Genomic DNA, 15,766 nt, shown 5'->3' on the forward strand with positions numbered 1-15,766 from the left:
CATTGCTAAGAGTCAGCCTGTAAACACTTTCCTCAGTTTTAGCTAATGACACATTTAAAGAGGTTTATTTTGCCTGTCCTGACACTCTGTTAACAGCTTTTGAACAAATTAAACTATATTCAACAAGTGTACATTTCTGCAGCTCCTGTATGTTGGTATGACCCTCTTGCAAACCTGCAGACTGGATATTTGGTGAAACTTCATATGCCTAAAAATCACTGTGCTACACTATGAACTCCCCCTTCCAGACCCCTCTATGCACACTGCCTGTGTATTATTTAGATTAGGGCAGCTTCTCTCTTATCTTTTACAAGCTGGATAAATCGTCCTCTGAGCTGGCTGGGCTTTCACATACTGAGGAATTACAGGCAAAGCTGTTTGCAGGGAGAAACGAGCAGCCTGAAACTTCAGTGCATGAGAACTGCAGGGGGAAAGAAACACACAAATGATCTCTTGAGATTCAAAAGGAAGGGTGTATACAGCCTGCTTGTGTATGGATGTATTTTCTATGTGTGGACAAACTGTACATCAACCTACTTCCTGTTTTGATGGCCATTTTGTTTGTTTATAAACAAACTTTTTAAAACAGTTTTTAACCACTTTTAATGCGGCGAGGAGCGGCGAAATTGTGACAGAGGGTAATAGGAGATGTCCCCTAACGCACTGGTATGTTTACTTTTGTGTGATTTTAACAATACAGATTCTCTTTAAAGAGAGTCTGAAGCGAGAATAGATCTCGCTTCAGACCTCATAGCTAGCAGGGACATGCGTGCCCCTGCTAAAACGCCGCTATAGCGCGGCTTAACGGGGGTCCCTGTCCCCCCAAACCCCCTCCGTGCAGCGGGGGAGCGCTTCCTGGTTGGGGCAGGGCTAACCGCCGCAGCCCTGCCCCACGCGCGTCTGTCAGCGCGTATCTCCGCCTCTCCCCCGCCCCTCTCAGTCTTCCTTTACTGAGAGGGGCGGGGGAGAGGCGGCGATGCGCGTCTGATAGACGCGCTGGGAGGCAGGGCTGCAGCCGTTAGTCCTGCCTCCAGGAAGAAGATTACCAGCGACCATTTTACGACCAACGTTTGCGGGGGGTGAAGGGACCCCCGTTAAGCCGCGGGTTAGCGGCGTTTTAGCAGGGGCACACGTGCCCCTGCTATATATAAGACCTGAAGCGAGATTTAGTCTCGCTTCAGTGTCTCTTTAAGATGCAATAATTCCCTAATCCCCAAATTCACATACCCATACATCAATAGGCAGCAGATAGGCTGTAATAACATCATGCAGCATGTATCTCCAAACTTACGCAACATGTACCCTCAAAAGCCATTATACACATCACATGCAAAAGTAAGTTTATTTTGACCTGCTCCCCGTCTCCGCCCGTAGCACTGCTCTACAGTTATGAGAGTACAGAGACTCAGCGCCACCTTTGCGTCCCGCCGCTTGGGTCACGTCACGTGACTATGATGACGCGGGGCACGAGTTAGAAAGCGAAGTTGTATAGAGAAGCTGCGGCCAGACTACTGCGCGCCCCGCTAGTACCAACTTTGTCTGGACCAGGGGGACACACTGACAGGTGTGGCGTCATATTGCACAGGAAGAGCTGCTATCCTCCTTCACTATAGAGCGCCCTGACAGCCTTCCTTCCGGTCGCGCGTAGTATTATTGGCTGCCATGGCTGGCCGGAAGTTTCCGCCCCATCCTCGTGAACGGGGAGTTTTGAAAATCTGAAAGTACGGGACTTTCCGCTGCTGACGTCAACTGTGTGAGAGGTACGTCTCCTGGTACAGCATGCCCCTTGTAGCAGCCTGCACCTTCTTTTCTCTGCCACCCTCCTGTAGGTCCAATGGCGCTTTAACTAAGTAACCCACCCACAGCACCTAATTTCACTTAGCCGCTAGCAGCACCATTCAATGTAATAACTCCTAGTGCAATCCTGCCCATGCAGTCACACAGCATCACCCACGATAATCCCACCCATGTACACACAGCACCACCCAGTGCAGTCCCACCCATGTACCCACTCGCAGCACCACCCAATATAATTTCACCCATGCACACACAGCACCTCCCACTGTAATCCCACCCATACACACAGCACCTCCCACTGTAATCACACCCATGCACCCACAGCATCACCCAGTGTAATCCCACCCATGCACACACAGCTTCACACAGTGTAATCCCATTCCCACCCATGCACACACAGCACCTCCCACTGTAATCACACCCATGTACCCACTTGCAGCACCACCCAATGTAATTTCACTCATGCACACACAGCACCCCCCACTGTAATCCCACACATAGCACCTCCCACTGTAATCATGCCCATGTACCCACTTGCAGTACCACCCAATGTAATTTCACCCGTCCACACACAGCACCCCCCACTGTAATCCCACCCATGCACACACACACAGCATCACACAGTGTAATCCCACCCATGCACTCACAGCACCACCCAGAGTAATACCACCCATGGACCCACAGCATCACCAAGTGTAATCCCACCCATGCACACACAGCAACTCCCACTGTAATCCCACCCATGTACCCACACACACAGCACCACCCAGTGTAATCCTACTTATGCAGTTACACAGCACCACCCAGTGTATTCCCACACGTATCACACAGTGTAATGCCACCTATACACACACTGCACCACCCAACACACACACACACACACACACACACACACACACACACACACACACACACACACACACACACACACAGTGTAATCCTACCTATACAGTTACACAGCACCACCCAGTGTATTCCCACATGTATCACACAGTGTAATGCCACCCATATGCTATGATTAAGGACCAGTAGGTCCGAAACATGTCAGCTAGTGATATGTGTTGACTTTCTTGGATACGTCCATAAATAAAGATATTGGATTTTAGGAGTATCGTGCGGACTTCCTTCGTTCCAAGTAATGCCACCCATACACACACTGCACCTGCTGGGTGCACAATCCCATCCATGCACCCACACACAGCACCACCCAGTGTAATTCCATCTGTGCACACACATACCCCCCAGCCTAATCCCACCCATGCACACAGAGCACCACCCAGTACAATGATACACACACACACAGTTGCTTAACGCACATGTTATAATTAGTGGGAACTGCAATGAACGCTCGACATGCAGCTAGTTAGAATAAAGTGATCCGTTACAACCCGACACCCGGAATTATTCTGCCTTGCAACTGATCACTGTGAACGTTGCCTCATCCAATGTTGGCCAGCATTTCCATAGGCACGTGACATTTACCAAACGTGTTAAAAAAAACAACAAAATTAGTTATACATAGTGAACATTCGTTCGTTATCTGTTGATGGCTGTATGCAAGATGAGCTGGACATGTTGGATAATTCAACTGCTATTAAGGTGGCCACACATCAGGGGATTTAGCAGCTGATTGACCAACCGATTAGATGACTATGTTATGATTATATCGAATGAAAATTGGTGCTGCCAAAAGCATGCCTGATCGACAATACAACCAATTTGGGCTGACGTGTTCAATCGGGGCTGCAACAGTAACACCATGCAAGTTCTGGACAGCAACAAATGCGATAAAACCCCCTGTGCTGTCCCCCCTAGTGTAAAATGTGTCCCCCAGAGCCTGTGCATGAATACTTTACCTGTCGTTGTCTGCCGCTGTGTCTATCCTCTTCCTCACACACACATTTCCCACGTGGTTGCCGGCATAATGTGGACACGTGTGTAACGTCACACACATGCCCACGTGCAATACGCGAGCAACCACATGGAACGCGTGTGTGAGGAAGGAGACAGTGGTGGGCACCAACAGGTAATATATTCATGCAGGGGCCCTGGTGAGGCACATTTTATTATAGGTGGGACAGACCCCGGAGGCGATGAGGTGGCATCACTAAGCCTGAAATATTTCATGTCAAAATCCATTACGAAGCTGCCTGAGGTTTATGGCAGGCACAGAGCTCTCTCTGATAAGTTCCGATCAGAGAGAGATCGGTCTCTTGGTCGATCGGCCGCCAAAATCGCTAGATGCAGTGTTCGCCCCAGGCTCTTTTAGCCGGGTGCTCCACGGGCTAGTTTTGATGAGCACCCGGCTGTCATCAGCTCACCACCTCCTATTCTGTAAGCATAATTGCTCACAGAAGCACTGGCCCTGCATTCTCTCATCTCTCCCCACCCGGCTACTTTTTCATGCCACCCGGCTACTATTTCATGCCACCCGGCTGGAAACAATTCCTGGGGAGAACACTGTAGATCAATCCCTTAAAGTTCATGTTAAGGGCTTCCTGTTAACATATAATTCCAGAATAAGCTTCTCTGGTTGAGTCAGCAGTGTCACAATCCTCTAGCTTTGCTATATCTCATCAGCACGTGTCCGTTGATGATGTTTGTATAAGCTGTTATCAGTGTCTCTTGCATTTTTCTTGTTGTGTGCAGATCAAAGAAAAATGTGCTCCTTGAATCTGTTCCCTCTTCCTCCTCCACGGGGAGATCTGATGCTGTATGAATACAACAATAAAATGATGCCATGGCACTCCGGTGGCAGCCCACCTGCCTCCTTCAATACTTCGGTAAGATATATCTATACCCCATATATGGTAGCATAATCTAATGCTTAAAGAGAGTCTGAAGCCTTCTAAAAATTTTCTTTTTATTTGGCATTTATCTTCAGCAATATCAGCAGTGCTAAAACGCTGCATTCCCGTGGCAGAACAATGTCATTAAACCCCCCCAAATCCCTAGGGCAAAATGTGGGGTGTGCGTCCTGGTAGAGGCAAAGCTTTGTGCCTCTGCTCGTGTCAATTCCCTGCAGAACGCCGCCTCTCTCCGCCCCTCTCAGTCTTCTTTCACTGAGAGGGGCGGGGAGAGGTGGCGATCAGCGGGCATTGACGCTAATGGAGTTAGAGCTGCAGCGCTAAGCTCTGCCTCCCGGGCAGCAAAATACCCGACTTGGAAAGTGGTGGAATTTTGCCCCGGTATTTGGGGGATTTAATGACATCATTCTGCCACGGGAATTCAGCGTTTTAGCACTGCTGTTAGATAAATGTCAAATAAAAAGAGGATTTTTCCCGGATCGTCACTCGGACAGCACCCCTGGATGAGACTTGTCTCCCTCCCCACCGTGGACAGGAACTGCAAAAGAAGAATTTGCATAAGCGACAGGCAGCCTGCTATATAAGCTACTTACTTGCTGCTATACTTCAGTATAGTTTCCTGTCCCGGACGGAGCGAAGGGAGAGGTCTCCAGGGTGCCATCCGTGTCAGTCGGCAGGGGCAGCGTGTAGCAGGACTCCCATCAGAGCTGAGCAGTGATCAGTGGGGAGTCCTGCAGCGTATGGGAGGCTTCTCCAGTGAAGGCGGCTGTGTTATGCGCGCAGGCGCGCGCATGAAGAAGGTCACTTCCGGTTCACCCGGAAGTAGTCACGCGCTGGCGTCCCGCGTGATCTGAGGTCTGCAGAGCGGCAGGGGCCGCGGCGGTGAGAAGCGAATCAGCCGAACAGCTGATTCCAATTAAGATGCCTGACCAAGCGGCAGGGGCCGCGGCGGTGATATGCAGTCAGCCTGGAGGCTGATTCATCAAGGTATGTGAGGCTGATTAACATAAATTATGCAACAGGGGTAGCATTGATTGTCTTCAGCTGGGTCTGCTTATGTGTATTTAAGCTAGAGGTGAGTCCATGATTCAGATGTTGCTGGCAATCATGGAGGACGCTTCAGGTTCAGCTCCTTTGCAGTCTGCGAAGTCTGGCCAAGACCCCTCTCTGGCAAGTAGATGTGGTACCTGAAATACTCCTGCTTGTTTGATATATAATATAAAACCTCTAGTAATATTTGTTCCTTGTTTGTGTTTTTTTATAGTCTAAAAAACATGACAAGTCGGACAAATCTGATAAGAATGAAAAGTCTGAAAGGCCTGACAAGGCTGCTGCTCAAACCAGTCAGCATGGTTCAAACAGGTCTGAGAAGAAATGTGCAATATGTAACGGTCGTTTATCTTCATCTTCCAAAAAGCTGTGTCAGAACTGTACAGAAAAGGTGGTTAAAGATGAGTCACCCGTCATATTTATTATTATTATTATTTAGTATTTATATAGCGCCGACATATTACGCAGCGCTGTACAGTGTATATATATATATATATATATATATCTTGTCACTAACTGTCCCTCAAAGGAGCTCACAATCTAATCCCTACCATTGCCATATGTCTATATTATGAAGTGTAAGTACTGTAGTCTAGGGCCAATTTTTTAGAGGGAGCCAATTTACTTATCTGTATGTTTTTGGAATGTGGGAGGAAACCGGAGTGCCCGGAGGAAACCCACGCAGACACAGAGAGAACATACAAACTCTTTGCAGATAGTGCCCTGGCTGGGATTCGAACCAGGGACCCAGCGCTGCAAGGCGAGAGAGCTAACCACTACGCCACCGTGCTGCCCCTGGGCTGGATGAGGTCAGAAATGTCCACAGCAATAAAAGAGATTAAGGAATCTGCCATTGCTTCAAATACTATAGTTCCCTCGGATGTCCCAGGAACTAGGGGAGATATGGACACAGTGCCTGTAGTTACTATTCCAGCATCTCCTGTATTGGATTTATCTCAGCCGGGGCCCTCCGGTTCTAAACGTAGAAGAGAAAGCGAGGTGGAGGATTCAGAATTATCTGAAGGAGAGATTTCTGAATTGGATCATCCATCAGATGGGGAAGTCTCTAATTCTGATAGATCGAAATTTGCTTTCTCTGCTGATTTAATGAAGGACTTATTAGGTGCTATGTATGATACAATGGGTATCAAGACAGAGAAAAAATCTTTGACGCCTTTGGATGAGATGTACAGAACTTTGGCGGAACCCCAGCCTCAGTTTATCCAAGTCCATTCCACCTTAAAGGGTATGATTAAGAAGGAATGGGATAACCCTGAGAAACGGGCCTTCTGGCCTAGATCCTTATCCAATCGTTACCCTTTTTCTCCAGAGGATCAGGGGTTTTGGGGTCCTCCGCCTAGGTTGGACCCATCTTTTTCAAAGGTGTCAAAGAAAACGGACTTATTATTTGAGGATTTTGGAAGTCTGAAGGATCCAATCGACAAAAAGATGGACAATCTTTTGCGTAGAGCATGGGAATCCTCTTCCTTGACATTTAAGCCTGCTGTAGCTTCAACAGCAGTGAGTAGATCATTGAAGACATGGTTGTTAGAAATGCAGAATAAGATCGCTTCCGGTGTTCCCCGAGAAGAGATTCTGAACGATTTTCCTAAAGTTTTAAATGCCTCTAATTATATTATAGATGCTTCAGATGACACGGTAAAACTTACGGCCAGAACGACTGCCTTAGTTAACTCAGCCAGAAGAGGTATATGGGTTAAAACCTGGAATAGTGACAATTCCTCGAGATCAAAACTGTGTGGTATTCCATGTGAGGGGGGGCTGCTTTTTGGATCAAAATTAGATGATACACTAGATAGAACATCAGATAGAAAGAAAAACTTTCCAGAAAAGAAAAGACCATTTCAGTATAAGCGGCCATTTCGTCCCCCTAACAGATCTGAGCAGGACTCCAAATCTTCCAAGGGTAAACGTTGGGCCCCGTATAGACCGCAGAAGTCAAAACCCAACTTCAATCCTGCCAAGAGACAGGATAAGCCATGACGCCAGGATCCCAGTGGGGGGGAGGGTTGCAAACTTTTTGGAAGTATGGCAGCCTCAGTTCACAAGTCAGTGGTTGCTAAAGATTATTTCAGAGGGGTACCAGATCGAGTTCAGTCATCCTCCTCCTCTAAGGTTTTGCATTACTCCACAACCCCAAGATCAAAGAAAGTGTCTGGCATTACAGAACGAGGTCCTGTCCCTACAGGAGAAGGGGGTAATAAGATATGTACCAAGCTGCCAGAGAGGAAAAGGGTTCTATTCTCATGTGTTTCTGGTGAAAAAGCCACAGGGAACTTTCCGGTTTATCCTAAACCTAAAAAAGTTAAATCTAAATGTGAAATACAGAAAATTCAGGATGGACAATATAAAATCTGTGATTCATCTCTTGCAGAGAAACGATTTTCTTGCTTCCATAGATCTCAAGGACGCATACCTTCACCTGCCCATCCATCCATCATCTCAACAGTATCTAAGATTTGCAGTGCTCATGGAGGAAGAGGTAAGACATTTTCAGTTTATTGCTCTTCCTTTTGGACTTTCCTCTGCCCCTTGGCTGTTTACCAAGGTGATGTCCGAGGTTTTAGCCGAGCTTAGAATGAGGGGAATCAATATCCTCGGATATTTAGATGATTTTTTGATTTGGGGCCCTTCAGCTGAAGTGGTGAGGTCACAGACATTATCGACATTAGACTATCTCCAGCAGTTGGGTTGGCTTATTAATTGGGAGAAATGTTCCCTTGTTCCATCCCAGGTCATAGAGTTTCTAGGTTTTAACATTGATACTAGAAAGGAGAAGATCTTCATGCCTGATAGAAAGATTTTTGCCATTCTAAACGCTGTTTTTTCCTTTCAGAACTCAAGAACAATATCACTGAGGAAAGCAATGGCAATACTCGGACTCCTAACAACCTCATTTCCCGCAGTACAGTGGGGACAATTCCACGCAAGAGTACTACAGTTGTGGATACTCAGATCATGGAACAGGAGCCTCACAGTGTTAGACAGGAGGATCTCTATTCCTCACAGCATAAAGGTGTCTCTGTTGTGGTGGCAGGAACGGGTTCACTTTTCAACAGGTCGTTTGTGGAATTACCCAGAACAAAGGATAATCACAACGGATGCCAGTTTATGGGGATGGGGAGCACACCTGGATGCTCTTCCAGCCCAGGGACAATGGTCTGTACAGATCAGCTCAAGGTCATCAAACAGCAGAGAACTAGAAGCAGTATGGATGGCACTACTACACTTCAAGGATCAAATCAGAGGATCGCATGTAACTATAAAGACCGACAACAGGGCAGTTGTGGCATTCTTAAACAGACAGGGAGGCACGAGAAGTCAGATGTTATGGAAGCAGACATCAAAGATTATGTTTTGGTCAGAAAGCAATATCGAGTCTCTACAGGCACGTCACCTAAAGGGGACATCGAACCAGGTGGCGGATTATCTAAGCAGGGAGAGGCTGGACCAGAACGAGTGGTCACTCAACCAGAAGGTCTTTCAGATGATAATTTCACAGTGGGGATGCCCAGAACTGGATTTATTCGCCAGGAGAAACAACTCAAAATATCGGAAATTTTGTGCCCTATACCAGGAGGATTCACCTTGGGCGGTGGATGCGTTCACAATCAGTTGGGAGGGTATGATGATGTATGCTTTTCCTCCAATTCCATTACTTTCAAGAGTATTAAAGATGATCATTCAGGACAAGGCGAGACTCATATTGATTGCTCCAATGTGGCCCAAACGTCCATGGTTCACATTACTTCAGTCTCTAGCGATATCAGAACCAATAGTACTCCCACTGATACAGGACCTGTTGTCCCAGGGCCCAGTGTTGCATCCAGATCTGAGTCTACTTCATCTATCAGCCTGGAACCTGAGTGGGAAATACTAAAGTCCAAGGGCTTCTCAGATGATCTGGCAGAGACATTACTCAATAGTAGGAAAAAGGTAACTCGGGGAATCTACCAGAAGGCATGGAGAGTCTTTAAGGACTGGTGTGCAAACAGATCTTTTAACAATAGATCACTTAGGTCAGTTTTGGAGTTTTTACAATGTGGCTATAAGAAGGGCCTCAGTGTTAGTACTCTGAAGGTTCAGGTATCAGCCCTGAGTGTTTTTCTGGAAAGAAAGTTAGCACAGGAAGATTATATAGTTCGTTTTTTTCATGCACTGAGAAGACTAAAACCATCTATACGATCAAGAGTACCTGCTTGGGATCTCAATACGGTCTTACAGGGTCTATGCGAGTCTCCATTTGAACCTTTATCTCAGGTCTCTGAAAAATTCCTAACATTAAAAACCATATTTCTTCTAGCCATTACTACAGCAAGAAGGATAGGAGAGCTACAAGCTTTATCCATAAAGGAGCCGTATTGTGTTATTTCAGAAGATAGAGTAACATTACGCCCGGATGCAGCATTCCTTCCTAAAGTGGTTTCCTCATTTCACAGAAACCAAGAGATTTATATTCCGTCATTTTGTGAGAATCCCACAAATGATAAAGAAGAGAGACTACATTCTCTAGACGTAAGAAGATGTTTATTACATTATTTGGAAAGGACTAACTCTTGGAGAAAGTCAGACGCAATTTTTGTCCTGTTTGCAGGCAGGTCAAGAGGAAATAAGGCTTCTAAGACAACCCTAGCACGTTGGATCAAGCAAGCAATTGTATCAGCATACCAGGTGCAAGGGAAGACGTTAACTTTTTCTGTCAGGGCTCATTCTACAAGAGGTATCTCTACGTCATGGGCAGAGAGGGCAGGGGCCTCTATTGATCAGATATGCAGAGCTGCAACATGGTCGAGTCATAACACGTTTGTGAAACATTATCGACTTAATGTATCTGCAGGCACAGATTTATCCTTTGGAAGGAAGGTTCTGCAAGCAGTGGTCCCACCCTAAGCCTGATCTCTAGTATATCGTCTCATCCAGGGGTGCTGTCCGAGTGACGATCCGGGAAAGACAACTTTACTTACGGTAACGTCTTTTCCGGTAGTCAGGAGGACAGCACCCCTACAACCCGCCCTTTTTGGGTGGAGTATCAGAGGTTTGTATAAGCATTATTAGTGTCCGTATTATCTTTTATATTTACTGAAGTATAGCAGCAAGTAAGTAGCTTATATAGCAGGCTGCCTGTCGCTTATGCAAATTCTTCTTTTGCAGTTCCTGTCCACGGTGGGGAGGGAGACAAGTCTCATCCAGGGGTGCTGTCCTCCTGACTACCGGAAAAGACGTTACCGTAAGTAAAGTTGTCTTTAGAAGGCTTCAGACTCTTTAAAACGGAACTGAAGTGAGATTTAAAACAAACTGTTTCACTTATCTGTGGCTTCTGCAAGCCCCCAGCAGCCGTCCTGTCCCGTGCCAGTCCTCCACGAGCCTCCGTTCTCCTGCCGCTGTTACGTACGTACGAAAGCGCAGCCCTGCCTAGCGCTATTGCAGTCTGGAACGTGAAGAAGGATACGCGTGGCCAGAGCCGAGCAGGCGCAGTGGCCCGGCAGCGAAACCGAATGTAGCTGGCGACAGGCGAACGGGGCTCGTGGAGGACCGGTGCTGGACAGGGCGGCTGCTGGGGGTAAGTGAAACAGTTTGTTTTAAATCTAACTTTAGTTCCGCTTTAAAGTGTATCAGAGCTGATTAAACAGAAAAGTGTTATACATACCTGGGGCTTCGCTCCTACGCCGCTGTCCTCAGCCTTCTCCTGCGCCGGTATAAGGTCCTGTAATTTCCTCCAGTTGCGGTCAGTCTAACACAAGTGAAGTGCGCTATTTATGTACGTAGATACGTAGATGGCGCACTTCTCTTGCACAGACTGGCTGGGACTGGAGGAAGTTATGGGACCCGGTACTGGCGCAGGAGAAGGCCGAGGCCGGCGGCGTGGGAGCGATCCATGGGGATGGGGCTGGAGAAAGCCCCAGGTATGTATAACACTTTTCTATTTAGTCAGCTCTGGTTTCCTTTAACAAAAATAATTGAGAGCTTGTTTGCAAGCTATCAGAAGACACAGGAATGGTGATCAGGATTGAGAATCAAAAGATTCTTACATCCTGATCACAGATGGAGGGGGCTGCGACGGTGGATCGATGGAAAACAGCGCGGGGATCGCGAACGCAATGGTAAGGCAGCAGTACGCATATCTACCCCCCTGATCCACACTTGAAGTTTAAAGGGGCGTAGATATGCGTACCAAGGATCCTAAAGTGGTTAAAGGGTAACCGTGTTCTCCCCAGGCTCATTTAGCCGGGTGCTTCACCCGGCTAGTTTTGGTGAGCACCCGGTTGTCATCGGCTTACCTCCTCCTCTGCTGCAAGCAGAATTGTGCAGAAAACAACCGGCCCTGCATTCTCTCATCTCGCCCCACCCGGCTACTTTTTCATGCCATCCGGCTGGAAAAAATTCTGAGGAGAACACTGGTGAGCAAATGCAAAGCCTTAGATACTCATGGTATGGTGCAGTATTAAAGGACCACTATCGTGAAAAAAGTAGGCAGTTAAAATGTGACAGATGACAGGTTTTGGGCCAGTCCATCTTTTTAAGGGGGATTCTCAGGGCTTTCTTTGTTTTCAACAGCATTTCCTGAACAACAGTTGCAAAATCTAACTGACATAATAGTGTGCAAGTGATTAGGGAGGCCGGCTGGTATCTTGCTATTCTGGCAGTTAAAGGGACTCCGAGCAGTGCAGAAACTATGGAAAGATGCATATCATTTTAAAGCTCTCTTTCTCCTCTTTCCAATGATATATAAACCACCACCCTACGCCTTTTAGTTTTCGCTATTTCCGCGATCGAAATTGCCGCGACTGCGACTTCGATCGCGAAAATAGAGAAAACTAAAAGGTGTAGGGCGACGATTTAGGTGTTGCAAGAAAGAGGAGAAAGAGAGCTTTAAAATGATATCCATCTTTCCATAGTTACATTGTATTACACAGGGCGACTTTTTCTGCTGAATGGAGCTGCTGACTTTGAGAAAAAGTCGCCCTGTGTAATACAATATAACTATGCAAAGATGGATATCATTTTAAAGCTCTCTTTCTCCTCTTTCTGACGACCCCTAAATCGCCGCCCTTTTAGTTTTCTCTATTTTCACGATCGAAGTCGCGGCCGCGGCAATTTCGAACGCGAAAATAGCGAAAACTAAAAGGCGTAGGGTGGTGGTTTATATATCATTGGAAAGAGAGCTTTAAAATGATATGCATCTTCCCATAGTTTCTGCACTGCTCGGAGTCCCTTTAAACTGCTGTTCAGGAAATGCTGTTGAAAACAAAGCAAACCCTTGAAATACCCTATGAGGAGATGGATTGTCCCAAAACCTGTCGGTTCTGTCAGATTTTAAATGCCTACTTTTTTTCGCGATAGTGGTCCGCCCAAACTCAACAAAAGGACATTTGGAAAGCAATCCTGTTGATTAGTGTAAAGTACTGTCTTTGGAACTAGACATTTCAAGCCGTGCACAACACTTATCCAGGTTTAAATCTCTGGTTCTCCCACTCCGTTAGTTAGTCGTTATTAGTAAAGGGGAATAAAGGTCCATATGTTGTGCATACGGTATCAGTCTTTTATTTTAATTTTTTTAGGTCACTTCATAGTTGGTGTAAACTGTAAAGGAATATTTAAAAGACAAAGACAAACACTTATATATCGCTTTTCTCCTGGCGGACTCAAAGCGCCAGAGCTGCAGCCACTAAGATGCGCTCTATATGCAGTAGCAGTGTTAGGGAGACTTGCCTAAGGTCTCCTACTGAATTGGTGCTGGCTTACTGAACAGGCAGAGCCAAGATTCGAACCCTGGTCTCCCGCATCAGAGACAGAGCCCTCTACCATTACAGTATCCAGCCACTGGATGGACCGAAGCTCGGGTACACAAAACCAGATACTTACCTAAAGATAGGGAAGCCTCAGGATCATGCTGAGGCTTTCCTCTCTCTTATAATGTCCCCCGTCGCCGAGCGAATTGTCGCTAATCAGATCGGGGCCGCGCAGCTGCTCTTCAGTGCTACTGCGCATGAGCGGGCGGGCTCACTAGCCTACATCGCAGCCATTAATACGGAAAGGAAGCTGCCTGGCCCTGATCTGGAGGGGGCCCGCGCTCTAGAAAGGGGGCCTCAATAGGATCCTGGGGCTTCCCTCTCTGCAGGGTAAGACCTTGTTTTGAACCCGAGTTTCGGCTCGGGTTCACTTGAAGGAATATAAACCTTGCCTTGTTTAAGAATTTCCCACTGTTCAGCCTACCAAGAGCTGGTGCAACCTTTTCCAGCAATCTTGGTCAGTAAGGTACTGGAGGAACAGGATGTATAGGACGTGATGGTGTACGGAGAATCAGCTTAGCCATTGCCTTCTTTGGATACGTTTTGTTGCTTTCAGTGCCTGAAGATAAACACCTATATTAATGGTAAGGGCTCTTTCAAATTAGCCAGCATGTGCAGGAGCCGTTCTCCTGCACGCGTTGACTAGCCGGCGGCTGTCGTCGGGAATATGCGGTGCGCCGATGAGTAGCTGCAGTAGTATTAATTAACCCGACGGGAAACCGCCGATTCCCGACGAGAAAAAGCTCCCGGGTGCGTTGTACCGCAACGCATTGAAACGCAGCGTTGGGTGTGAAAGGTAAAATGAAAGTCTTTGGACTTTCACTTTACCTTGGTTAACGCAAAGTATAGACTTTGCGTTAAAACGCTAAAAAGGGCTCTGGTGTGAAAGAGCCCTAAGGAAACTATATAGTATAATAGTAGCAGTCCCGTCTGAGGGGAAGGTGCCTGTGGATAGGGAGAGGTTGAATAGGGTAGTGAGGACTGGGGCCAATTCCGTGAAGTGAGGCTGGAGTAAATCAGAAGGGATGGGGTCAAGGGGGGGAAGTAGTAGTATAATATTGATTTTTAATATTTACCTTTAAAAAAATGATCTGACAAGCAGCTCAATAGTCTTCTCTCTACAGCTTGTAAATGTTCCAGAGATTTCCATTCCTCTGGATTCAGTGAAGGTTCCGGGTAGAATGGAACTGAGCAGCAAAACAGCCTTTATTCATCATAAGGAGAGTGTGTGGAAGAGATGCGTGAATTCATGGTAAGTGAATCTGCAGTCTTTGCTTGTTCTTTTTGGAGACTGACATGTTTGTTTCCAGTATAAAAATAATGCACATTGCCTGGCTGTTCTGCTGATCTTCTGCCTCTGAGGGCCTTTTTACACTGAGGTGGTGTGTCAAATTGACGCACTGCTACCGCACTCCAATGCAACCCTATGGGGAAAAACTGATTGCCGTCGTCGCTGTGCAGTCTGCTGGACGCGGCTCCAAAACTACCTTACGGAGAGGCAATCTGCGTTGGTCCGGAAGTCTTGTAAGTCTATGGCGATACAGAGATTTGTAAACACTTTTGGACATGGCGGGCATGCGCGGAAGTGTATTTATTACAATACACTTCCGCGCACATGATCGCTTGGCCGGCAGGAAGTGAGGGTCACTTCCTGCTTGGCCAGATGCCAAATAGGGAATACCGTGTAGTAAAATGGTTTTCCTTGAAGGCTTGACCAGGCGCACTCCCCTGTCTCGCTTCTGTCGCCAGCCTGCGCAGTAGTACTACACAGAATGTTCCGGCAACGTGAACACGGCGGGAGCGCGTGCCCGGGCTGTGCATGCGCAGTTGGCCCTTAGACTGGTGGACTTCCTAGGGCCAATTGTGGGCGAACTAAGAGGCAGAAGAGGATGGCGTGGGAGCGCTCAGGCGGGAGTCGGCTGGAGGAAGCCCCACATATGTATTTTTTGTTTATAATCCCCTATCTCAGGTTTCCTTTAAAATGAAATAAATATGGCAGCTTCCATAGGTCTCACATCTCGGGTTCCTTGTACATATGCAGGAAGAGCCATACTTCTTTAGATTGTAAGCTCGCAAGGGCAGGGCTCTCTCCCCCTTTTGTGTCTTGGAAATCATTATACAGTACATTTTATTCATCATGTTACTTTTTTCACTGTCATTACCAATTCTATATTTTGTATTCAGTAGACTGTATCATTTTTTGTATTTTGTCACTAATTATGTATCTTGTATATTGGTGTACACCATTGTCTGTATTATGTACCCCAGGTTTGTTTCTTACTTTGTACAGCGCCACAGAAT

General features: G+C 46.8%; 1 protein-coding gene across 2 annotated transcripts in view; it reads left to right on the top strand.

Moving 5' to 3' along the window:
* Positions 1–1,458: 1,458 nt before the first annotated feature.
* The window catches only part of AAAS (aladin WD repeat nucleoporin), a 44,402-nt gene continuing 30,094 nt past the window's right edge, over positions 1,459–15,766 (top strand). The window contains exons 1-3 of one of the 2 annotated variants that reach the window (XM_068267193.1): positions 1,459–1,760; positions 4,447–4,580; positions 14,590–14,717. In XM_068267193.1, the coding sequence (XP_068123294.1) occupies positions 4,458–4,580; positions 14,590–14,717 (251 nt within the window). In that variant the 5' untranslated portion in view covers positions 1,459–1,760; positions 4,447–4,457. Of the gene's footprint in view, positions 1,761–4,446; positions 4,581–14,575; positions 14,718–15,766 lie in introns of those variants that run through there. The other variant, XM_068267195.1, reaches the window with a different exon arrangement.

This window comes from Hyperolius riggenbachi, chromosome 2 (assembly GCF_040937935.1).
Source record: "Hyperolius riggenbachi isolate aHypRig1 chromosome 2, aHypRig1.pri, whole genome shotgun sequence".
NCBI lineage: Eukaryota > Metazoa > Chordata > Amphibia > Anura > Hyperoliidae > Hyperolius > Hyperolius riggenbachi.